We start from the raw sequence: 27094 nt of genomic DNA, 5'->3' as shown, positions 1-27094 counted from the left end.
AGAGGGCATGTTCTGCATGGAGCATGGGGTGTTATGCACAAACAATGAATCATGGAACACTACATCAAAAACTAATGATGTAATGCATGGTGATTAACATAACATAATAAAATTTTAAAAAACATGTGTGTGTGTGTGTGTGTATCTACTTTTTTTTTTTAAGTAGTAAAAGAAGAGTGTGGATATGCAGAGTGGAAGACAGAAACCCTTTACTTTGGTAGTGACCCCAAGTGAGAAATCTAATAAACCATCCAGGTGATGATAAAGGAATATATATGGTCATGTCCACCTGATGCCATTCAGAATAATTAACCTAAATATAATTTCAGATTTTCTCTGTGTAGAAAGGTTGCTCAGGTTTAGAACACAGGTAGCTCAGATCCCTGCTGGTTACACAGCCCTGAATAGCTTGGGAGCTGGGTTAATTTACACATCCAGCTTCCTGGCATTATTCCTTTGGGCTGACAAATCAGCGTTATTTGCCAGATTACAAGAGATCTTCCTCTGTTACATTACCCCACCTTCTTTTCAGTCGGCTTTCCCTTGTTATCCTAATCTAATGGTACTCCAGATAACCAGCCTGCTGAGCAAAAATTTCTTATAAATTACAAGGGAGAGGAGCCGAGTACCAGCCTTCTCAGTAATTTACACCACAATAGTAGCAGCTCTGAGGTGCTAGTCATTTATAAATAGGCTCCTAAAGCAGCGTGTGGGCTTTTAAAAACTGAGAGCAGTTGAAAATATTCCCCAATTTGAGCACATCTTTATTCCCAGTGTTGCAGTATGGGGTTGTAAGACAACACAATGCTTCCTACTGTGTAGGGTTAGAAAGTTTATCAGGGCCATTCCCCAACATTAGGCTGATGAGTGTGGCAGTGAGGTTGTTCTTAATGTACCGAAGGGATTCAGAGTAGTCTACTAAGTTTTATCAGACAGATGCCAGGCTCACTGAGCCCAGGAATCAAGACAAAAATTTTCATGGCAGGAGCCATATTAGTCCATTTTTATATTCCCTCACAGGTCCAATTAGTTCAGTCTTGGATATGCTTTGAGGTTCACGCCACCTCACAAGATAATAGCTGACACACTGTGTCTACTGTAAGCCAGGAATTATTACTTTAAGGACTTTGCAATACCAGGCCAATAAATATTAACCTATTAAATCCTGGCAACAACATTAGGAGGCAAACTTATATTCCCATTTGACAGATGGGGAAATTGAGGCACAGAGACTTGCCCATGGCCACACAGGCAGTGTGCTGCAGGGCTGGCATTTAAACCACGGATTCTGCCTCCAGAGCCATGCTCTCATCCATCTTGTCCCCATCCCCTGTCTGATGATCTGCTCGGGTCAGGGGAGTTTCTAGCCTTTGGGGGCGATCGAACTGGAAAAAACTGGGCACTTCTTATTTGTCTTTGTCCTGAACTTACCGCAGACATTGTTTGAGTTTTCCCTTCCTCTGTCCTTGTCCCTTTTATTTCCCATTTCCTGAGCTAGATGGCCTCACCTACTGCACGGGGGAGGGGAAGCTGGGACTTGTCTGGCCCCCTGCTAGCGCAGCGTATGTTGCTGCCATTTTTCATTTACTAAGAAGATAAGTGATGTCTCCCCCTCTCCCAACGCCCTATTTCATTGCCAGTGATACTCTTCTTCTACAGGACACAGAACTCCCAGGCTCATTAGCTGGGCATGGGGCTTTGGAATCAACTTTTTGGCATCAGTCTGCATGTAATAAAAGCCAAATGTTTTTCTGGGCTTACAGGAATGGGCTGAAGACATACCTTACTGGCTGCCATGGAAAAGTATTTGAAGGCAGTAGCATTATTCTGTGGCGCTGCCGCATTCCCCTCTAAATACATCTAAAAAAAAAAAAAAAAAACAAAACGAACAAACAATAAGAGGACGTAAAAAACTAAGGAATTTGTGGGTGATTAAAATATGTTTTAGAGCTACATAGACATGATGGTTGCACAACATTGTGAATGTACTAAATGTCACTGAATGATACACTTTAAGATGGTGAATTTTATGTTATTTGAATTTCACCTCAATTTTCATAAAAGGAAAAACTAAGGAAATAATCTACTACATACATTCTGGGGTGACCTTGCTGGAGGGCAAAGAAATGGACCTTGTTTGTGTTTTCTCACATTTCCTTTCATCTCAAGTTGTCTGTAGCCCTTGGGGAAGTGGTGCATTTGTCCCCATGGTTACTAATGCGAAATGGCTGCAGGCAGCCAAGGGCAGCACTTGGGAGAGTGAGTGGTCTTTGAAGGAGAGAAAAAAAAATGTGCCTCTTTAGAGGAACTGTCCACAAATTTGCTCAGCAGCCGAGGAGGATCCTCCCTTGGTAGGGGGCCCAAGGATGGAGTTTGGTCAGCCTAGAGCTGGTTCTCATTCCCAGGGTGTAGGAAGGAGGCACCTCACTGGGGGGAGGCCTATACCAGTTAGATGTTCAACTGGCCCAGATGTCTTGTTACATGGCAGAATAGGTGGTCATGGTGGTGGTAGGGGTCTCTGAACTACACTCAGCCCAGGCGCCCTGGGCCAGGTGCACTTTTCAAGGCTACTTTTGGTGCCCCAGATAAAGGCTGCTGTTGTATGGGGCTTTTTCTCGAACTGTCACCTCAAGAATACTATCCTCAGTCTGGAGTGGAATGCCTTGGTCAGCTGCTTCCATGAAAGACATTTGTCACACTCTACTGGGTTCCATTCATGGTACCATTAGTTTCTTAAGATTTTTAAGAAATGAAAAAGTACTGATCAAGATGAAGCATATACGGCCTCCTCACTGGAGGGATTCCTGGAGAAGCTGCAGTGTGGGGATGCTCTAGACTGAGTACTGCCCTCAGTGTCTTTTCACCTCCTCCTCCTGCAGGGCAGCCGCGGTGGCAGGAGCACTTACCAGTGGCAACTTGAGGCTGCACCCTGGGCCAGCCCCCCAGGGTGGTGCTCAACTGAGAGGGGGGCTCAGTGCCCCAAGGGGTGTGTGTAGGGTGGGGGTGGCCAGCTGGGACCAGCTGGTGGCCCTGAAAAACCTCCCACACACCCACACCCACACACCCCTTTGGGGTTGCAGGCTGCCCCTCCAAGAGCAGAGGCAGCAAGAGGACAAGTGTGTCTGGCACAGGTCCACGTGGGGAGAGAGGTGGGGACGGAGACCGGCATCACCTTCTGGTCCTTCAGTGGTATTGCTAACTTGCCTTCCCGACCCAGAGTCAGTACCAATCTATTTCACTTGGGAAAGACCTAAGAGTCAACTAAAGAAACACAAACTGGAGACATTAAAACCATTGGTTATCTCTCACATCTAGAATTGAGAAGGCCTGTCAACTAGCCAAAAGAGATTAATTGCCTATGTGCCATCAAACTAGATGTTGAAGTGAAAAATCTAAAGAGCTAAATATATAAATAAAAATAAATATGAGGGGGAGGAGCAAGATGGCAGAGGAGTAGGAGACCTAAATTTCGTCTGGTCCCAGGAATTCAGCTGGATAGGGATCAAAACCATTCTGAACACCTACAAACTCAACAGGAGATCAAAGAAAAGAATAGCAACAACTCTCTGAACAGAAAAGCGACCACTTTCTGGAAGGTAGGACATGCGGAGAAGTGAATCCGAGGCGATATTCGGGACGATAGACGGTGGGGGAGGGGTCCTCTGTCAGCTGCTAACAGCAAGTGATAGAGAAGTGGAGCACAAAATTGGAACTTTTAGAAGTCAGCTCCACTGAGGGACGTCGCTCCAGTGGCTAAGCAGGGGGTGGAACCCTCGCTGGGACAGTGTGGTCTCAGGACCCTCGGGGTCAAAGAAAGACTGGGGATGCCTGAGTGCGGCAGAGCTCCCAGGTATCAGAGCAGGGAAGCCAGCTGCAGAGACGGAGCCGAGGAGCAGGCTCTTAGCTTGGGGTTGCCATAAACCGTGATCCGTGGCACAGTTGGGCCACTGCTCCTCCAGCAGGGACCCAACAAGAGGCAGATCTGGGGAGACTCCCCTTCCTCCCCTGGGAGAAGTGGCACGGGAGTGCACTGCAGGGATCTGCTGGGTTTGGAGACTCCACACCGGGTGGGGTGCCAGAGATAGAAACGCTCGGCCACAGGCCGGGTGAGCATGGAGTGCGGCCGGAGACCAGGGAGACAGGAGTGATTGACTGCTTTTCTCTGGGAGTGCACTGAGGAGTGGGGCCCTGAGTTCTTGGCTCCTCTGGGGCGGAGATTGGGAGGCTGCCATTTTCACTTTTGTCCTCCTTGCAAGGAACAAAAGCTCCCGAGAGCAAACCTGAGCAGATTATTTAGCCCGGACGGGGGAAAGGGCGGGGAAATTCGGACTCCAGCAAAGACATTTGGGAACCACGGCAACAGCCCCCTCCCCCAGAAGATCAGCAAGAACAGCCAGACAAGACCAAGTTTACTGATCAATGAGAATGGCACAGTTCCAGCACTAGGGGAATACAGCACATAGAATTCATGGCTTTTTCCCCATTATTCTTAGGTCTTTTAAAATTAATTTTTTTTATTTTCTTTTTTTTCCTTTTTCTTTTTCCCTTTTTCAACCAACATCTTACCAATCCCTTTTTAAAAAAATCTTTTTTATTTTTCATTTTTAGACTCATATTCTATCCCTTCATAATAGTTAACCTTATTTTTGGTATATATGTATAAGTTTTTCTCTCTTTAAAATTTTGGGATACAGTTTCTTCTAACAGACCAAAATATACCCTAAATCTCTAGTGTATGGCTTTGTTCTAGTCTCCTGCCTGATCACATTCTCTCCAGTTTTTTGTTTTTTTTTAATCCTCTTCTTTCTTTTTTCAACCAACTTCTTATCTTAGCAATTCCTTTTATAAAATCTTTTATAATTTTCATCTTTACAGTCATATTCCATCCCTTCATCGTATTTACCCTTATTTTTGTACATATATAAGTTTTTCTTTCTTTAAAATTTTGGGAGGCACTTTCTTCTAACAGACCAAAATACACCCAGAATCTAGTGTGTGGCACAGATCTATGCACCAGCCTGATCATATTTGATCATATTCTTTTTTTTTTTTCTATTATCTTTCTTTCCCTTTCTTTCCCCCCGGTTTCAGGTCTCTTTTGATTTGTATAGTGTATATTTTTCTGGGGTGGTTGTTACCCTGTTAGCATTTTGTTCTCTCATTCATCTATTGTCCTCTGGTCAAAATGACAAGATGGAAAAAATCACCTCAAAAAAAAAGAACAAGAGGCAGTACCGACTGCCAGGGACCTAATCAATACGGACATTAGTAAGATGTTGGAACTAGAGTTCAGAATGATGATTTTAAAAATGCTAGCTGGGCTTGAAAAAAGCATGGAAGATATTAGAAAAACCCTTTCTGGAGAAATAAAAGAACTAAAATCTAACCAAGTCAAAATCAAAAAGGCTATTAATGAGGTGCAATCAAAAATGGAGGATCTAACTGCTACGATAGATGAGACAGAAGAGAGAATTAGTGATATAGGAGACCAAATGATGGAAAATAAAGAAGCTGAGAAAAAGAGAGATAAACAACTACTGGATCACTAGGGCAGAATTCGAGAGATAAGCGATACCATAAGATGAAACAATATTAAAAAAATTGGGATCCCAGAAGAAGAAGAAAGAGAGAGAGGGGCAGAAGGTACATGGGAGCAAATTATAGCAGAGAACTTCCCTAATTTGGGGAAGGAAACAGGCATCAAAATCCCGGAGGCCCAGAGAACCCCCATCAAAGTCAATAAAAATAGGTCAACACCCTGACATCTAATAGTAAAACTTACGAGTCTCAGAGACAAAGAGAGAATCCTGAAAGCAGCTCAGGAGAAGAGATCTGTAACCTACAATGGTAGAAACATTAGACTGGCAACAGACCTATCCACAGAGACCTGGCAGGCCAGAAAGGACTGGCAGGATATGTTCAGAGCACTAAATGAGAAAAATATGCAGCCAAGAATACTATATCCAGCTAGGCTGTCACTGAAAATAGAAGGAGAGATAAAAAGCTTCCAAGACAAACAAAAACTAAAGAAATTTGCAAACATGAAAACAGCCCTACAAGAAATATTGAAAGGGGTCCTCTAAGCAAAGACAGAGCCCAAAAGTAACATAGACCAAAAAGGAGCACAGACAATATACAGTAACAGTCACCTTACAGGCAATACAATGGCACTAAATTCCTATCTTTCAATAGTTACCCTGAATGTAAATGGGCTAAATGCCCCAATCAAAAGACACAGGCTATCAGATTGGATAAAAAGACAAGACCCATTGATATGCTGTCTGCAAGAGACTCATTTTAGAACCAAAGACACCCCCCGATTGAAAGTGAGGGGGTGGAAAACCATTTACCATGCAAATGGACACCAAAAGAAAGCTGGGGTGGCAATCTTTATATCAGACAAATTAGATTTTAAACCAAAGACGATGATAAGGGATGAGGAAGGACACTATATCCTACTTAAAAGGTCTATCCAACAAGAAGATCTAACAATTGTAAATATCTATGCACCTAACATGGGAGCACCCAATTATATAAGGCAATTAATAACAAAAGCAAAGAAACACATCGACAACAATACAATAATAGTGGGGGAGTTTAACAGCCCCTTCACTGAAATGGACAGATCATCCAAGCAAAAGATCAACAAGGAAGTAAAGACTTTAAATGACACACTGGACCAAATGGACTTCACAGATATATTCAGAACATTCCATCCCAAAGCAACAGAATACACATTCTTCTCTACTGCACATGGAACATTCTCCAGAATAGATCACATCTTAGGTCACAAATCAGGTGTCAACTGGTACCAAAAGACTGGGATCATTCCCTGCCTATTTTCAGACCACAATGCTTTGAAACTAGAACTCAATCACAAGAGGAAAGTCGGAAAGAACTCAAATACATGGAGGTTAGAGAGCATCCTACTAAAGAATGAATGGGTCAACCAGGAAATTAAAGAAGAATTAAAAAAATACATGGAAACCAATGAAAATGAAAACACAATTGTTCAAAATCTTTGGGATGCAGCAAAGGCAGTCCTAAGAGGAAAGTATGTAGCAATACAAGCCTTTCTCAAGAAACAAGAAAGGTCTCAAATACACAACCTAGCCCTACACCTAACAGAGCTGGAGAAAGAACAGCAAATAAAGCCTAAACCCAGCAGGAGAAGAGAAACCAAAAAGATCAGAGCAGAAATCAATGAAATAGAAATCAAAAGAACAGTAGAACAGATCAACAAAACTAGGAGCTGGTTCTCTGAAAGAATTAACAAGATTGATAAACCCCTGGCCAGACTTATCAAAAAGAAAAGAGAAATGGCCCAAATAAATAAAGTCATGAATGAAAGAGGAGAGATCACAACGAACACCAAAGAAATACAAACAATTATAAGAACACATTATGAGCAACTCTGTGGCAGCAAATTAGATAATCTGGAAGAAATGGAAGCATTCCTAGAGAAGTGTAAATTACCAAAACTGAACCAGGAAGAAATAGAAAACCTGAAGAGACCTATAACCACTAAGGAAATTGAAGCAGTCATAAAAAAATCTCCCAACAAACAAAAGCCCAGGGCCAGATGGCTTCCCAGGGAAATTCTACCAAACATTTCAAGAAGAATTAATACCCATTCTTCTGAAACTGTTCCAAAAAATAGAAATGGAAGGAAAACTTCCAAACTCGTTTTTTGAGGCCACCAGTACCTTGATCCCAAAACCAGACAAAGACCCCATCAAAAAGGAGAATTACAGACCAATATCCCTGATGAACATGGATGCAAAAATTCTCACCAAAATACTAGCCAATAGGATCCAACAGTACATTCAAAGGATTATTCAATACGACCAAGTGGGGTTTATCCCTGGGCTGCAAGGTTGGTTCAACATCTACAAATCAATCAATGTGATACAATACATTAATAAAGGAAAGAACAGAACCATATGATCCTCTCAAAAGATGCAGAAAAAGCACCTGACAAAGTACAGCATCCTTTCTTGATCAAAACTCTTCAGAGTATAGGGATAGAGGGTACATACCTCAATATCATAAAAGCCATCTATGAAAAACCTACAGTGAATATCATTCTCAATGGGGAAAAACTGAGAGCTTTCCCCCTAATGTCAGGAACACAGCAGGGATGTCCACTATCACCACTGCTATTAACATATTACTAAAAGTCCTAGCCACAGCAATCAGACAACAAAAAGAAATAAAAAGCACCTGAATCAGCAAAGAAGAAGTGAAACTCTCACTCTTTGCAGATGATATGATACTTTATGTGGAAAACCCAAAACACTCCACCCCTAAACTGCTAGAACTCATACAGGAATTCAGTCAAGTGGCAGGATATAAAATCAATGTGCAGAAATCAGTGGCATTCCTATACCAACAACAAGCAGAAGAAAGAGAAATTAAGGAGTCGATCCCATTTACAATTGCACCCAAAACCATAAGACACCTAGGAATAAATCTAACCAAAGAGGCAAAGGATCTGTACTCAGAAAACTATAAAATACTCATGAAAGAAACTGAGGAAGACACAAAGAAATGGAAAAACGTTCCATGCTCATGGATTGGAAGAACAAATATTGTGAAGATGTCAATGCTACCTAGAGCAATCTACATATTCAATGCAATCGCCCTCAAAATACCATCCATTTTTTCAAAGAAATGGAACAAATAATCCTAAAATTTGTATGGAACCAGAAAAGACCCCGCATAGCCAGAGGAATGTTGAAAAATAAAAGCAAAGCTGGCGGCATCACAATTCCGGACTTCAAGCTCTATTACAAAGCTGTCATCCTCAAGACAGTATGGTACTGGCACAAAAACAGACACAAAGATCAATGGAACAGAATAGAGAGCCCAGAAATGGACCCTCAACTCTATGGTCAACTCATCTTTGACAAGCAGGAAAGAATGTCCAATGGGAAAAAGACAGTCTCTTCAACAAATGGTGCTGGGAAAATTGGACAGCCACATGCAGAAGAATGAAACTGCACCATTTCCTTACACCACACACAAAAATAGACTCCAAATGGTTGAAAGATCTCAATGTGAGACAGGAGTCCGTCAACATCCTAAAGGAGAACACAGGCAGCAACCTCTTTGACCTCAGCCACAGTCACTGCTTCCTAGAAACATTACCAAAGGCAAGGGAGGCAAAGGCAAAAATGAACTATTGGGACTTCATCAAGATAAAAAGCTTTTGCACAGCAAAAGAAATAGTCAACAAAACTAAGAGATAACCGACAGATTGAGAGAAGATACTTGCAAATGACATATCAGATAAAGGGCTAGTATCCAAAATCGATAAAGAACTTATCAAACTCAACACCCAAAGAACAAATGATCCAATCAAGAAATGGGCAGAAGACATGAACAGACATTTTTCCAAAGAAGACATCCAAATGGCCAGCAGACACATCAAAAAGTGTTCAACATCGCTCGGCATCAGGGAAATCCAAATCAAAACCTCAATGTGATACTACCTCACACCAGTCAGAATGGTTAAAATCAACAAGTCAGGAAATGACAGATCTTGGCAGGGTTGCAGAGAAAGGGGAACCCTCTTACACTGTTGGTGGGAATGCAAGCTGGTGCAACCACTCTGGAAAACAGTATGGAGGTTCCTCAAAATTTGAAAATAGAGCTACCATATGATCCAGCAATTGCACTACTGGGTATTTACTCCAAGGATACAAATGTAGTGATCCGAAGGGGTACGTGCACCCCGATGTTTATAGCAGCAATGTCCAGAAGAGCCAAACTATGGAAAGAGCCAAGATGTCCCATTGACAGATGAATGGATAAAGAAGAAGTGGTATATATATACAATGGAATATTATGCAGCCATCAAAAGGAATGAAATCTTGCCATTTGCAATGACATCGATGGAACTGGAGGGTATTATGCTGAGCGAAATATATCAATCAGAGAAAGACATGTATCATATGATCTCACTGATATGAGGAATTCTTAATCTCAGGAAACAAACAGAGTTGCTGGAGTGGTGGGGGTGGGAGGGATGGGGTGGCTGGGTGATAGACATTGGGGAGGGTATGTGCTATGGTGAGCGCTATGAATTGTGTAAGACTGTTGAATCTCAGACCTGTACCTCTGAAACAAATAATACAGTATATGTTAAAAAAAAAAAAAAAGAAGATAGCAGGAAGGGAAAAATGAAAGGGGGGAAATCGGAGGAGGAGATGAACCATGAGAGACTATGGACTCTGAGAAACAAACTGAGAGTTCTAGAGGGGAGGGGGATGGGGGGATGGGTTAGTCTGTTGATGGGTATTAAAGAGGGCACGTACTGCATGGAGCACTGCGTGTTATATGCAAACAATGAATCATGGAACACTACATCTAAAACTAATGATGCAGGTGCCTGGGTGGCTCAGTCATTAAGCATCTGCCTTCGGCTCAGGTCATGATCCCAGGGTCCTGGGATCGAGTCCCGCATCAGGCTCCCTGCTCGGCAAGAAGTCTGCTTCTCCCTCTCCCATTCCCCCTGCTTGTGTTCCTGCTCTCGCAATCTCTCTCTCTGTCAAATAAATAAATAAAATCTTAAAAAAAAAAAAAACTAATGATGTATAGTGATTAACATAACATAACAAAATTAAAAAAAAAAAAAGATGAAGCATGTACCTTTCCAATAAATGCCATGGCATTTGCACTCCCAGCCTTTGCTGCCTTTAAGAAGTAGTATAATGCTTTCTGGAGAGAAAAGGGACAGTATTATTGACAGTCACAAACATATCCTACAAAATAGCATTTCAGACCAAACTTTATTTCATTTAACATGCATTCAAAAAGTATCTATGAAATGCGCACACTGTTTAAGGTACTATTTCAAATGCTATTTCAAACATAAACCGGAAGAGTGGGAGCTATATATGGTTCACATATATAAATTTAAAATGTGAGGGCTTGGTTTTTCGCATGTGGAAAGGCATGATGGGCATGTGGCTTTGTGGAGGACAGATGGATCCCAGCTCGAGAACTACATAGTCTATTATTTTGAAAAGTATGCTTCGATGTTGACACTATGTACTTATTTTATAAGACGGTTTGTACAATTTGGTAGAATTGGATATGTAGCTTCCTAATGTTTATAAGGCAGAGTGAATAAAACAAGACACATCTGGCTGCCTGCTGAGACCAGGTCTTTTTACAGAGGTAAACTTCAGGCCAATTCTTTCTAAATCAAAATGAAGGAGGCCAGCCAAGCCTCTGATTCTCTTTAGGTCATAACATTAATTGAAATGCTCAGTCTAGGGGCGTCTGGGTGGCGCAGTCGGTTAAGCGGCTGCCTTCGGCTCAGGTCATGATCCTGGGGTCCTGGGATTGAGTCCCTCATCAGGCTCCCTGCTCCGCAGGAAGCCTGCTTCTCCCTCTCCCTCTGCCTGCCTCTCTGCCTACTTGCTCTCTCTCTCTCTATGTCTCTGTCAAATAAAAAAAAAAAAATGCTCAGTCTAGAACATATAAGGGCTGACCTGACCCTTACGGACCATTCCCTAGGCCTCATCTTGACCTCTTAGAAGTTCTCCTCAGAAACCACATGAAGCATTAAAAGAAATCCACCACAGGAATGAGGAATGAAGACACTCTCTGAAGTGACTTTTTAGGACACAACTCTTCTGTTCTTTAAAAAGCCTTGACTAGGTTGATGTGCAAGGATCTGCTCCTCCTCAAAGAGAAGGGAAGGTTTAAGGAAGAAATGTGAGTAGTTCTTTTATATGTAAATTTATTCCAGAAATATTGCCAATTTATTTGGGAGCCACACCCTTGTTCTAAAGTCAGTCTGCCTTGTGGACATAACTAAATATAAATGCCACCAGGGCTGTACCTCACCAAACCATACACCCATGCATCCATCCACCTCTTCTAGTCTTCATTTATTCTTTCAGAAACTTGATTGAAAAGAGCTATGTATATGGTAGTATGTTAAGTTATTATAGGTGTGTCACAAATGAATAAAAAATACCATCCCTACATTTGCTGTCTACCAATACTGCTGAGAAGAAAGGCATATATGCAAATAGCAATGACAGTAGATGAGAGTTGGGAACAAAGGAACACCAAAAAGAATTAGAGAGGTATGGCATAACAATTATACATATGTGTTTTACAATCTTTGTCTTACCTAATCTTCACAACAGCACTAAAGAAGGTACTATTAATATCTGAGCCAATTTTCTGACACTCAAAGTCAAGCAGCTGGTACTAGAGTTCCATAAGCATCCTGATTCCAGTTTCCATGCACTTAGTACTCTGCCTTCACGGAGTCAAGAAAGAGACTCAAATGACAAAGGTCTCACAAAAAATGGAGAGAATTCACCAGTGCAGAGGGCATCATAGGCTGAGGAATAACATGAGTAAGGAATGGAGATAGAAATGTCCAAGGTGTGTCTAGGAAATACTAATTACTTCAGTATGGCTGAAGTAGAATACCCAAAAGCTAAGACTTGCAAGAATATGATGGGGCCATATTTTAGCAGTCTTGAATACTAGGCCAAGGCTTCTATTTTCTTTGGTAGAAAATAGAAGCTGTTGGAAATTTATGAGCGTAAGGGAATCTTAAAACAACAAATGATGTCCAAAATGTCCAGAATAACCTAAGTGTCAATTGGATAGGAGGAAATTGTAGCAATGTATGATTTATCAATCATCTATCAGTAAACAAATCAAATGTATGATTTACCAATCACATTTATCAGACCCCATTAATATAGAAACTGAAGGTATTTCTTATGAATGCCTCTTCTGAGCCAAGACCCAAATATACCTATAGGCAACTATCATGGTAACATCCATAGATTTAAATGTCTGAATCCCCTGTACTTAGCACAGTGTCTAACTGTGTATCTGGCACTTAGGAAATATTTCTGGAATGACTGCATGAGTGAGGGAATGGAAGGATAAGTTTATAAATCTCTAAAACAGGGCAACTGGATTTTAAGCTTTATAGTCGCTCATCCTGTGATTCTGTGAAATAATTTTCAAAGTCCAGTTTCAGAATTTGGCTCTCAAAATATTTGGCAATAGAAAATCTTGGGAAAAAATTGTCACTCTGAGAAACTATATTTGAATGGTTAAAAGAGAATAAGCAAATAAGAATCAGAAGAAAATAAGAATCCTGGAGTTTTCCCCATCTTTCAATATGATGATCCCATAAAGACAAAGGAATTGAAGCTTTCTCTAATTTCCCCTTCTACACCCTTCCACTTTCACGGTTTACTTGACATTTCAGTTCTCTTTTATTTGTCTTTAAGTTAACCTGCCTTTAGTGCTATTGCTTTAATTGTATGAACATTTACTAAACACTATGTGAAAGTTATCATGCACGTTACTTTGATGAGTCTTTGCTTTCAAAGAGTTAAGTATCCATTCATCCATCTGTCAATCCATCCATCTACCCATCCATCCATCTTCCCATCCATCCATCCATCTGCTGTGGTCTGCATATTTGTGTCCCTTCAAAATTCATAAGTTGAAAACCTAATACCCAAAGTGATGGTATTAGGAGGTGGGACCTTTGGAAGGTGACTGGCACAGAGCTTTCATGAATGGGATTAGTGCCTTTATAAAGGAGGCCTCAGAGAGCTAGCTCATTCTTATTGTTATGTAAGGATACAATGAGAAGTCCATAAACTAGAAGAGGGCCCTATCCAACCATGCTGACACTCTGATCTCAAACTTCTAGCCTCTGGAAATGTGAGAAATAAAAGTTTCTGTTGTTTATAAGCCACCCAGACTATGGTATTTTGGTTATAGCTGCTAAAACAGACTAAGACACCATCCATCCTTCCTTTAAATATTTATTGAGCACCTACTGTCATATTTTACTGATTCTAACATGTACCCCCACACACACTTTAATCAGGACACTTCTTACTATCAATGGCATCATATAATTTATATTGGCAGTGTTTTTTCTTTCTCAATAGAACATAAAATAAGGTATCTTATAATTGATGGTGTTGTAGATAGGATGAAATATAGTATGTCCCAGGTATTATGCAAAGTGAAATGTTATTATTTAAACACATATCTTCTTAAAACAATGAGCATGATTTTTCATTGGTTCGAGAAAATTCCTAGGTTTAATCAGTTTGTAACATTTCCCCTAGAATGAAATGCCAAGAAAATGTATTACTTTAAAAATATTTATGAATACTTCTTTTATCTCAAAATCTGTAAATCATTCTGAAAAGGGATGAAATTATCTCTTGTCTTTTTAATGAGTGTCAGGGTAGACAAAGCAGTTGCCCTTACATATCTGGTATTATGCCTCTGCTAGGTTTAATTTAATTATGCCATATCCACTTTATTTTTTTTATTAACATATAATGTATTATTTGTTTCAAGGGTAAGGTCTGTGATTCATCAGTCTTACACAATTCACAGCACTCACCATAGCACATACCTTTCCCAATGTCCATCACCCCCATCCCTCCCACCCTGCGATATCCACTTTAATAATACGCGCTCAAATACCCAGCTTTCCTAATCCAATTTATTCTGAGCCTGTATAAATTTAGGAATGCAAATTACATTAAAATATATGTGTAGAAATTCAAGATAATGTAATCTAGGATTGCATATACAATATTTTTCAATAATTAAAATTTGGTAGTGGGGGAGGGAGAGGTGAAAATGTTGCCTATAGTGATAATTCATGAGAGATTAATTTAATCAAACAATGAGAAGAAAAAAAAAGGCAAACTAGTTTTTTCCCAGTATTTTAATACTTGATTTGCTGGGCAGTAAACTGGGCATTACTTACAATTATAAAGAACCTTACACTAATAATTTTCTTTGGTGGACTGAAGCATTGGCATACTGGCTCAAGTGGTGGTTCTCAGGCTGAGGACCAACATATAATGCTTAGGATGCTATCACTCATTCATTCATTCATTCACTAAATACCAACTACCTAATATGTACCCAGTACTATCAGAGTATAGGATACACAGGAATGAGCAAGACAAACAAGAACTTACATTCCATTGTGGGGAGACAGATAGTAAACAAGTCAAGATCTATATGATTCAGGGGGTGATATGGGAAAAGGAAAATAAACACTGTGATAGGATAAGTGGTGGAGAGGAGAGATGATCAAGAAAATCCTCTCTAAGGAAGTAAGACTCAGAAAGATGAGAGGCCAGCCGTGGGAAGAGTTGTAGTAACAGCCTTTCAGAAACTAGGTTTTTCCTTTTAACTTCTCTCACTCCCATGCCACTTCAAGTTGATCCTAAGCTGTGGTAAGGTGCAAAAATGACCACAATACTTCACAGTTGTGCCTATTAAGAGAAGTCCTTTTCCCCTGCCCCTTCAATGTTGGCTGGCCTTGTAATTTGCTTTGGCCAAAAGAATGTGGTAGAAGTGATTTGTGAGTTCCAACCCTAGGCCATAAGAGACTTTCGTGCTTGTCTTCTTAGAACCCTGGGCTGCCATGTGAAAAGCTTGGGCACAGTTGGCTGGAGGAAGGGAGCATGTGGAGAGTCCTAGTCATCCTAGGTCACAGATGAGGCCATCATAAACCAGCCAGCCCTGGCCAGGACTCTACAGATGCATGAGCAAGCCTAGTCAAGATTGGTTGAGCCTGGCTGAGACCAGAAGAATTACTCAGCTGAGCCCAGCCAAAACTGCTAACCTGACAAAATCATGAATTAAATAAATGGTTGTTGTTTTAAGCCATCTAAATTGGGGAGTGGTTTATGAGGCAGCCTAAACTAACATATACAAAAGCCAATCAGTCTTTTTTTTAATGTTGAAATTTTTTAAAATTTTATTATGTTATGTTAGTCACCATATATTACATCATTAGTTTTTGATGTAGTGTTCCATGATTCATTGTTTGCGTATAACACCCAGTGCTCCATTCAATACGTGCCCTCCTTAACACCCATCACCGGGTTGACCCATTCCCCCCCCCTCCCCTCTAGAACCCTCATTTTGTTTCTCAGAGTCCATAGCCTCTCATGGTTCGTCTCCCCCTCCGATTCGCACCCCCTTCATTTTTCCCTTCCTTCTATCTTCTTCTTTTTTTTTTTTTTTTTAAACATATAATGTATTATTTGTTTCAGAAGTACAGGTCTGTGATTCAACAGTCTTACAAAAGTCACAGCGCTCACCATAGCACATACTTTCCCCAATGTCTATCACCCAGCCACCCCATCCCTCCCACCCCCCACCACTCCAGCAACCCTCAGTTTGTTTCCTGAGATTAAGAATTCCTCATATCAGTGAGATCATATGATACATGTCTTTCTCTGATTGACTTATTTCTAAGCCAATCAGTCTTAAGGTTTGAAAACTTAACTAGAGCTCTCCAGGCAGGTTTGGGTTTATTAGGTTGAGGAAAGCTGGAAGGACAAGCCTGTGCTCCCCCCAGCATGTGCCTGAACCACTCTGATGGCTTTTGGTGATATCTGGATGGGAAGCATGGAGCCCAAGCCAACCATTTGAAAGTTAGAGCTAAAGAAACCTGACGAATTATATCATTCCTTCTTTTTGCATTATAAATGAGGAAACTAGATTTTGGCTGTATCCTACCCGCCCCCTCCCCGCCAGGTTAAAAGGAAGCAAGGTTTAATGGAAAGAGCACAGGCTTTGAATGCTGAAGCCCAGATTTCAAATTCTGATTCTTAACAACATTACTAGTCAGCTGTGATACTTGAAACAATTTACTTCATCCCTACAGCCTCAGCTCCTCATCTGTAAGATAGAGATAATAAAACCTCTGTGAATGAGCCTGTAGGAGAGCCTGAATGGGCTCCTTGATGTTGCCCAAGTGCCTGGCTGTTGCCACTACAGCACCAGACCCCTTCACTGCCAGCCCTGAGATTGTACTTCATCCTCATCTGGAGGCAGCTCCCATCTGGTGTTCACAGTGGCTGGAGGTGCCCAGGAGTATTTAGCTTTGTGGAGTTTTTATGTACTCTGCAAAGATTGATGGATTTTCCCTACAGCTGAGGTTTGGGTGCCTTCGTACTCAACAGAATTTCATGTTTATGGAAAATGGGTAATTCTTCCTAGTTTATGCATCTGTTATTTAACATGAGAAACTCATTGCAGGCTGAAATCTGATACGGGAGTAATATCGTGAATCTAGAGCTTCCCATCTAAGAAGCTAGAACCTTGGTTATGAGGAGAATTAATAAAATCTGAACACCTTCAACTGAGCTGTCTTAAGATGCATGTGCTTATTTCAAGTGCTATCTGTTTTGTCACATTTTATAAAATTAACTTTGACATTTAGCCTATGTATACTGTACCTCATATAAAACATAAGTTACACTCATAAAAACAATACAAAGTGAAATGAACAGTAACAACAGATCAACTCTTTTATGTAACCACCTTATTAAAGTAGTTATTTCTATTGCTTAGCTATTGGGACTATGTTGAAATAGGGTATGTGTTCCTTTGAGGCTGTGAGCACATGGCTCCTATAAAATGGCAAGGGCTGCAAAATCATCTTTAAAAAAGAATCCCAGTTACTTCCTCAGATCTGAGGGGATCTATGGCCTTGAAACCACAATTAGACTCTAGACAAGACCTGATCCCCTGGCTCTGGTAACTTACTGAGATCTTGTGTAGGTCAAGTTTTTTGCTTTTTCCTCCACTATAAATTTGAATTGTTAATTAATCTTCTGACCTCACTGGGATAAGGTAAGGTTAAGCAAAATGATTGAAAGGAGCTTTGCAAATTTATAAAGATGTTTAATAATATTTCTAATTATATTCTAGGCAGTCTGAGGCTGGTCCTCAGACCCCTTAGCAAGAAACTCCCAGGTGGACTCTCCACAGCTGGCTTTTGGGGAGTGGGTGTGTCCAAGGCTGGCAGGTGAGGGTATCTACTTCACCTAAGCCCAGTTAGGGAGGGAAGAGGCTAGGTTCAAGGGGAACATGGAAACTCCCTGGCCCCAAATTCTCTTTCAGAAGCCTCTACTCCTTAGTATTTAGAGGTAGATAGGAAAAGTGCTTCCTCTGGTGAACTTTGTTCTTCCTCAAAAGCTAGAAAGCTGATCTGACCAAGGAAGTAGCAATGGGCTCTCCCCAGCAACTTTTCCATGCCCCCCCCTCCCTTTTTGCCTCCCTCACCCCATCCTCCCTCACCACTCTCCTCTCTACCCCACATGACTGAATCTTGAGACTGACTTACGTAGTAATCCTGATCCAGACCTTTCCTCCCAATTAGATGTAATTGTCCAAGAGATACCTAGGAATAACAATTTTTGAAAATTATTTTAGCAATAGCATTAATTTAAATGAAGAAAATAAGCCAATTATACTCAATTTGAAAAATAAATGTATAAAAATGGTGAAAAAATGAAGAAAACATTTACTTGGTGTTTTATTATAGTATACTGTTTCAGTTTGATACAGTTGGCATGTCTAAAAAAGAGGCAGAAAAAACATTCCAGGCTATATCTTTTATTGGGTAAGTGACTGATGCTGGGCATCTGGCTTCCTCAGTGGCAGGAAGCTGGCCTGCTGGTATACAGCAACACGTGGAAACATAAACCTAGCAGCCTTTACTCTTAGCTCTCAAAGGTCACACAAATGCTGTCCCATTCCCATTCTCAAAGATATAACACTTCTGAATGATGGTTAAGAGTTCATTCATACTCAACACAGGATGGTGCTTTTTTCCTACACTTAAAATCTAGGTTTTTTAAAAGTAAAATTTTTAGGAATAAATGCAAAAGAAAAAATTGCCATTACTATGACAGGTGGCTCTCCCATAGGCTATAGAAACAGGGAACAAGAAAAGAGGAGCGGATGTCTCTTCTTGTTCACATTCAGGATGGAGCATTCATTGTTAACCTTTTTAGGACTCAGACAACCAAACCCCTTGTAATTTGCATGTTCTAAAAATCCAAATTCGTCTGTATACATTACTTGTATCTGAACATCTCCTCTTTCTGCCAAAAATTTGTAGTATTGGTATATGTCCCAATCCAAAATCTCACTGTTAGAACTCAGATTTTCAGGTCTCTCAGTTAGTCTCACTTTTTCCACTGGAATACCCTCACTTTTTTCCAATTTGTCAGCAACTGTGAACAGAAACAAACCAGAGAATAGCTGGAATACACAAGGTTGCAAGAGATAACAGTCAATTTAGAGAAAACAGGCTGATTCTACTTAAATTGTGCAGAGATCTAGTCTACTAACAGAAAAAAAGACATCTACTGTTAGGAGATAGAAATTTACTGATTTTTGTTTATTTGGTTCTGAGAAAAGTGCAAGAAACCTCATTATTTTTTGCAATCCTTACAAAAATTGTATCAACATATATCAGAGCCTACTGAAGAGCTTGGCCAAGCAGGCTCAAGGAAAGAAGACAGATGTTAGGAGCAGGCAACTGACCTCTTCTACCACTGACTTTTTCTAAGATTGAAACTACAATATAAGAATAATAATTGCTCCTTAATTACTTCCTATGAATAGTCTGAAAATAAATATAAAGATAAATATGTTTGAGTAAATCTAACAGAGTATGCAGTTTGAGATATATACATATATATATAGTAATTCCAGTTTCATTAAGCATATGAAATAATCTTGTTATATATAGCATCTTAATTTAAAAAGCAGTTATTTTCCTCTTTTCTTTCTCAGATCCTAATAATGCCAAAATGTGTATTTAGATATTATTCTGACTACAGAAATTAACCATATGGACCTTACCTTATTCACTTCTTGGAAGACTCTTATTTAAAAATCTATTATGTAGTCTGGTTCAGTGATGTGTAAGATGAAATGTTACATATGATTTTGAAAATGATTCTAGAAACATATATTAATCTCATGCTCTATTCTTTGTAGACAAAGGATAGGGTAATAGAATAATGATTAACTTGAATTATTCTCAAGTGCAGTGATAGAGATTGATAGTGTATGTATCTTACATCCTTTTCTTCAGGAATTTTTAACAAACCATCCCATATACTAAGTGTTAGAATTAGAAAAACTGTTTAATATTTACTGATGCTACATTCAAATTCTCAGTTGAAGGAAAGCACAGCACAAGGACATAGGGACATATTCTGACAAAAATAAAAGATAAGCACATCCATTTAAAGCCTTTGAAAAGTAACTATTAAGAAATCAGAAGACTCTACATTGTATTAAAAGAATTATAACAAATGTTAAAAAGCATAGTCATTTAAAAAACATAAACATTCAAAAATATACCAACTGGCATTGATTTATTCTTCTAATTGCTCAGCAAGTCTATTTATCTTAAAATAAATTATGTGGATTACTCACTATAATCTGCCACCTTCTTGTAATGATTTAGGGCAACTTCACAATTCTGTAGAACATTGATTCCTGACAAATATCTGTATCCCTAAAACACAGGCATATATACTCTTAATATTCTGACAGTGTCGTATTTATAACACACCTTTTAGGCCCAGGAATTATTTAATTTACATACCAAAATCATCTGGGACATCATGCTTCCTCCAGCACTTCCAAAGGTGTAATATATCAGTGCCTAAAGTTAAAAAAAAAATCTGTATCTATATCCACCATCTAAATTTAAAGCTCAAACCAATCATTGCTTTTTTATTCCTAATCCAGCAATGAACCTTGAACTACTCCAAAATAAATTGCAAATTTTGTCCTCTTAATCTGTAAAAATGGCTGACATTTTTGGAGGGTTTAGTGAGCTCTGGAGTCTTTGAAAAGGGCACTGTATAGACATTTCATTTAATTATCACAAAATACCTATGAAGTAGATATTATCTATCATGACAAACCTGAAATATGGGACATTAAGAAACTTATGGTATTTTAACCTTAAACTTCTGACTATTGAGCTGGTGCTTTTAGCCACCACTGTCAAGTGAGCTCCTTTGCCTAAAGAGGAGACTATTCAATGTCCCTTTTTAAAAAATTCAGTTTTGTTCCAGAAAAAAATAGAATGACCTTACCTTGGCTTGATTGTATTCCATTCCTATTCCATAAGAAGACAAAAATCCTAATGCCTAAAGCCCAAAAGAAAAGGAAAACTAAATAAATCCATTTATTTCACAATTATTCTTATTTACATTGGTAAAAGATATTTTAAATGTCTGCTCCATAATAATTTGTATTGTTACTTTATTTCTTATCCTATAACAAAATGCCTTTTTACATTTTTGCTAAGTCTGTAAGAATTTGGAAAAGGTAATAGTGGGAGTTTTGTATAATACATGTAAAAATAGGCTAACATTTACTGACCTTTAGTACAAATTATAATAATAAAACATTATAAACCAATGCTTTTTATATGCTTGCTATTCTTGTCAATGGAAAACACTTTTTTCCTTCAACATTTTTAAATTTAAATTTGAATATTTTTCTTCATATTTTTATTTATTTATTTTTAAAGATTTATTTATTATGACAGAAAGAGAGAGCAAGCACACAAGCAGGGTTATTGGCAGTCAGAGGCAGAGGGAAAGGGAGAAGCAGATTCCCCTCTGAACGGGGAACCTGATGTAGGGCTCAATCCCAGGACCCTGGGACCATGACCTCAGCCGAAGGCAGACGCCTAACCGACTGAGCCACCCAGGCGCCCCTTTCTTCATGTTTTTAAGAGAAGATATGATGATCATTGAACACTACATCTAAAACTAATGATGTACTATATGTTGACTAATTGAACTTAAACTAGAAAAAAAGAAAATATGATGGATATAAAAAATCCAAACAGGAAGAACTATATTGAATAAAAGTGAAAGTCTGATCACATAGCAAGATGGTGGAATAGGCAACCCCAGATCTTGTTCCCCTATAGAGACATTGACTTAGCAACAATATACAGTCCAAAAAGTCTTTATGAGAACTCTGGAAACCAGTTAAGAAATCATAGTAACCCATAAAAACTCAAAGCAAAGAAAGAACAATCCACTGAAACAAATAAGAAAAGCCAATTTATTTAACCTGCAATTGCTCCTTCCCCAGGCCAGCACAGCTCAGTGTGATGGGGAGAAAAAGCCCAATTCAGGGCTTTTCTCTTGGGAGGGAAAGAGAAGAGTGGAACTTAGGTCCAATGTTCCAGCTTTTGGGAGGACTGCCCATGAGTCTGATTTCTGTCTTGCCTGACTCAGAGTACTAATGAAGAACCTGTATACTTTGGATTCCTGGGGGGCAGCTGAGAACAAAAGAGAGCTCAGCCACTTGTTGCAGCACTGGAGAATGTGTAGTATATCACAGAAGCCAGCACAACTTGGCACAATCAGCAGAAAGTGCTCAGCTTGTAGCTTCTCCCTTGGAAGGGAAAGAAGAGACTGGAATTAGGGCCCAATATTCTGGCTTTTGGGAAGCTGCTCAAAATACTTGTTTCTATCTCCTCTGACTTGGAGCACTGACAGAACTGGCATGCTTTAGATGCTTGGGGCCACAAGAAGAAAAGGGAACTTAGCAGCTTGTTGCAACACCAGAGAACCTGTAGTATCACCAACACACACTAAAGGGAGCAAAAGACAACAAGCTCCTGAAAAAGACCAACAAATCTCTCTAACTGGGAAATTACAAACACAAGCCCAGAGAAGGCACACACCCCAAAAATGATTTGAAAGCCCCCCAGAATCTCTAACTATGCTGATTGTGAAAGTCTTCCCTGTATAGAGCCAATCTGTAAAGATGGAGAGGTGGCTATATTTCCAAATGCATAACCACAACAAAAATTAACAAGGCACATGAAGAAACAGGTAAATATGGTGCAATCAAAGGAACATAGTAAATCTAAAAACACCCCAACCCTAAAGAAATGGAGATCTATAAATCACCATACAAAAAATCCAAAATAACTCAAAATGCTACCAAAAAAAAGCACATATAAACAACTAAACAAAATCAGGGAAAGGATGCATGAATAGAATGAGAATATCAACAAAGAGCTAGAGAAAGAAATAAAGGAAGGAAGAAAGAAAGAAAGAAAAAGAGAAAGCCTCCTTTTAAAAATTCTGGAGCTGAAGAATACAATAACTGAATTGAAAAATTCACTAGAGGGGTTCAAAAGTAGACTTGACTAAGCACAAGAAAGAATTAATGAACCAAAACACAGGTCATATGAAATTATCAAGTCAGTGGAACAAAAAGAATGAAGAAAAGTGAAAAAAATCCTAAGAGACTTATGGGAAACCATCAAGTGGACCAATATACACATTATAGGAGTCAGAAGAAGAGTGGGGGAAAGAGGCATAGTGAGCTTATTTTAAGAAATAGTGGCTGAAAATTTCCCAAATCTGAGGAAGGAAATGGGTATCCAAATTCAAGAAGTTCAATAAACTTCAACTAGGATGAACCCAAAGAGGTCCACACCAAGGTCACGATCCCAGCGTGATGGGATTGAGTCCCGCATGCAGCTCCTTGCTCAGCAGAGAGCCTGCTTCTCCCTCGGCAGCTCCCCCTGCTCCTACTCTCTCTCTCTCTCTGTCAAATAAATAAATAAAATCTAAAAAAAGAAGAATGAGAGATGAACATAATGATATGAGAAAAAATGGACTTTAAGTCAGAATATGTCACAAGAAACAAGGTAAGGACATTATATGGTAATAGGTCAATTCACCACGAAGATATAACCATTATAAATATATATGCAACAGTTGAGCACCTAAACTTATGAAGCAAACATTGACAGAACTGAAAGGAGAAATAGACAGTAACACAATAATAGTAGGAGATTTTATTTTATTTTATTTGAAGATTTTATTTATTTGAAAGAGAGAGAGAGCGTACTAGCAAAGGGGAAGGGGCAGAGGGAGAGGGAGAAGCAAACTCCCTGCTGAGCAGGACCCTGGGATCACGACCAGAGCCGAAGGCAGACGCTTAATCAATTGAACCATCCAGGCACCCAATAGTAGGAGATTTTAATGCCCCATTTTCAATAATGGATAGAACAACCTGACAGAAGCTCAATGAAGAAATAGAGGAGTTGAACAACACAATAGACTAAATAGACCTAACAGATATATAGAATACTCCATCCAACAATAATAGAATGCATATTCTTTTTAAGAACACATAGAACATTTTCCGGGATAGACCATATGTCAAGTCACAAAACAAGTATTAATAAATTTAAGAAGATTAAAATCATACCAAGTACCTTTTCTGAACATAATGGAATGAAACTAGAAATCAATAGCAAAAAGAACACTGGAAAATTCACAAAGATGTGGAAATTAAGCATCACACTCTTGAACTACCAATGGGTCACGGGAGAAATCACACGGAAATTTAGAAAATATCTTGAGGCAAATGAAAATTAAAAGGCAACATACCAAAACTTATGAGATGCAGCAAAAGCAGTACTAAGAGGAAGAGGCATAAAGCACTTCCAATCGTGAAATATGTTGGTTGTTTCAAGGAAATGCTTGTTTGAGTTGCAAGCTGAAATAGCCACTTTTTTCATGGAACACCATCTTTAGTTGAAGGAACAATGGATCAGCTATGTTCATTTAGACTGGCAGACATTTTCTTGAAAATGGACAGTAAGCCTCTCACTTCAATAAAAACTATTGAAAGTATTGTCGCCAATGATAAATTCAAGCTTTTAAGCAAAAATTAGAATTTTGGAAAGTTTATATCTGCTACCATGTATACCTTATATCTGTTTGACACCCCAATACTTAGACTTTTCACGATGGTCGTATTAACAAATGTAATTTTGATATTGTATGATGCAATGTGTCAAGTTTGGAAGACTTGAAAAACTTAGTGAACTGATATTTTCTAAATAACCAATGCATGATGTTATAAAATCCTGTCTAGGTAAAAAGAGTTTCCATTCAAAATGCAAGATAGACCAGTGATTTTAATGTAATAGAATATGAAAAGTTCATTATATGATTTCAGATTCCACACTGCAATTAACCTTTAAGAAGTTATCACTGTTGAGCTTTGATATAGAACCAAAGAAGAATATCTACAATTATCTGAAAAAGTTGTTAAAATACTCTTACATTTTCTAGGTTTATTTTCTTTTGCTATTTCGTTTTTCTTTTAGCTTTCTGAGATATGTTTTTAAGTCTCTTATTTATTAAAACATTTAAAGCTGTATATTTTCCTCTATATGTGGCTTTAGCCACATTCCTTAACTTTTATATGTAGTGTTATTGAGTTCTTAATATGTCATTTCAGTTTCTATTTTATCTTTGCTATTTGCTAAAAATTAGGAGATTGTTGAAATTTTATAGTTGAATTTTAAGCTATTTTTTGTCAGTAATTTTCAGTTTCACTGCTTCTAGTCAAAGAATGTAGTATCATTTCTATTTTTTAAAGTAAAGTAACTTTCTTCTTTGTGTGATAATTTTTTGAAAATAACTAATTTTTTTGCTTTTTAATTTTGTTTGGGATGATCTTCCATATAAATCTTGTATGTAGATGTGGTCAGGGTATGTGTTTTTGTTGTTGTTGCTGTTGTTTTGTCTGCCTGGATTCTCTTTCTGAAATCACTTTCCTTCTGTTCTGAATTCATTCGGTTCAACGTGGCTCCTCACCGCTTTCTGAATCTAGAGGGCCACATGACACAGGCTCAACCAATCAGATTATTCTCTTCCTGGATGCAGTGATTGATTAGGTGTGGTTCTTGTGAGCTAACCCAACACTTTTGCGGATATCAGTGGGAAAGAAACTGGCTTCCTTTACAGAGACTTCCAGATTTAAGGGCTAAAGATATCTAGGTTCGTTGGTGACTGTTTTTTGACTCCATGGGGTCAAGTCACTCAAAACCATCACAGAAAAAAGCGAAACAAAGAGAAAATATGTCTTGATGTCTTCATTCTGGCTTCTGGATCCAGAGTATCTAGAGGCAGCTACAACTTCACAGTTAAATGAGCCAAAAAATCGCACTTTTGTTTAAGCCAGATGGGTTGTATTTTCTGTGCTTAAAATTCAGAGAATCCTAATCAATTCAAATGGACATCTCTGTTGCTGGGAGGGAACTTCATTAAGTTAGTAGATACACAGTAAACCAAAATTAATCTCTGTATAGAAGTTGTTTAAACTGTATGGTAGTTTGGTGCTTAGCAAATCACTCCTTCTTGTACCACTTTCTGCCTTGTAGACATTTGAGGGCAGCCATTTGATACCTGGTGTTCTCTCCTACAAAGATTCCCTATTTTGCCTTCCTCAGGTGATATATTTTAGGTAATACTCATCATCTTCTGTGTTCTCTGAATTTGATCTACATCATGGATGCCTTATTTGTCATAGCCCTGTTGAAACAAAGTAGTTACAAGTTTCTAAAAAAAAAAAAAAGAAAGAAAGAAAAGAGGAGATATCCCAAAGTCAGTGAAACTGCATCACATTTTATCACTAAATTATGTGCAAAAGGAATGGCTGTCATAAGCCAAATTATCCTACTAAACACAGGAGGAATTGCCAAATACCCAAGAATAGATGAAAAACTAATGAATAATGAGAAGCTATTACGATTAAGGTGTTCAACATCAAACATTGCCAGGAACTTCTCGCTAACTTTGAACTGAACTTCCAGCTATGTGTGTTTCGATCGAAGAAAAAAATAAAAGCATAAATTTAGTCAAATTGGAAAGTGTCAGCATTAATCGTTGTAGAATGAGTCAGTAGTCTGGAAAAAATCCTGGAGGTAATCGAGGAACACTCCCTGAGGAAATGTTGCACTGCTGATTTTCTTAATGGTATGGAGAATGATATGCTGGAAGACAGTCATCAAGGAAGTGTTCTAAGTTGAAAACTAATTCAGTTAGACCCTGAATGAGAAGAATTTTGGAACACCTAAATTTATTTAACTTATATTTACTTTTGTATGTAATTAAAGAATGACATGATAGAAATTTATGTCTAAAATGTCTAAAATAGCACTTTTAATAAGAATAGAACAAAAAATCTAATAAGAAAACATTATTTTAAACTTTAATTCACATCATTTATATAATTATATAACTTATATTTTAAAAATATATAACTTACTGTCGATGGTGTCTTATAATGGATAAAATATGGGATTATCATCTCTACCACATTTTTCAGATTTCTTAGTCTAGCAACCCTATAAAATAGAGCTTGCTTAATACAGATAGTTCTTAGTGAACTC

General features: G+C 38.8%; 1 protein-coding gene across 1 annotated transcript in view; it reads right to left on the bottom strand.

Moving 5' to 3' along the window:
- Positions 1–27094, bottom strand: part of SEL1L2 (SEL1L2 adaptor subunit of SYVN1 ubiquitin ligase) — a 110664-nt gene that overhangs the window by 21272 nt on the left and 62298 nt on the right. Inside the window, exons 5-11 of the mRNA XM_064572802.1 lie at positions 20961–21014; positions 20462–20521; positions 20290–20371; positions 18919–19073; positions 18179–18235; positions 10654–10722; positions 1783–1860 (exon numbers count right to left, since the gene is read on the bottom strand). Coding sequence (XP_064428872.1) covers positions 1783–1860; positions 10654–10722; positions 18179–18235; positions 18919–19073; positions 20290–20371; positions 20462–20521; positions 20961–21014 — 555 coding nt within the window. The remainder of the gene's footprint in view (positions 1–1782; positions 1861–10653; positions 10723–18178; positions 18236–18918; positions 19074–20289; positions 20372–20461; positions 20522–20960; positions 21015–27094) is intronic.

This window comes from Mirounga angustirostris, unplaced genomic scaffold, assembly GCF_029215605.1.
Source record: "Mirounga angustirostris isolate CCGP_5_RB_7025 unplaced genomic scaffold, mMirAng1.0.hap1 SCAF_10, whole genome shotgun sequence".
NCBI lineage: Eukaryota > Metazoa > Chordata > Mammalia > Carnivora > Phocidae > Mirounga > Mirounga angustirostris.
This window is presented reverse-complemented; position numbering and strand designations above follow the sequence as displayed.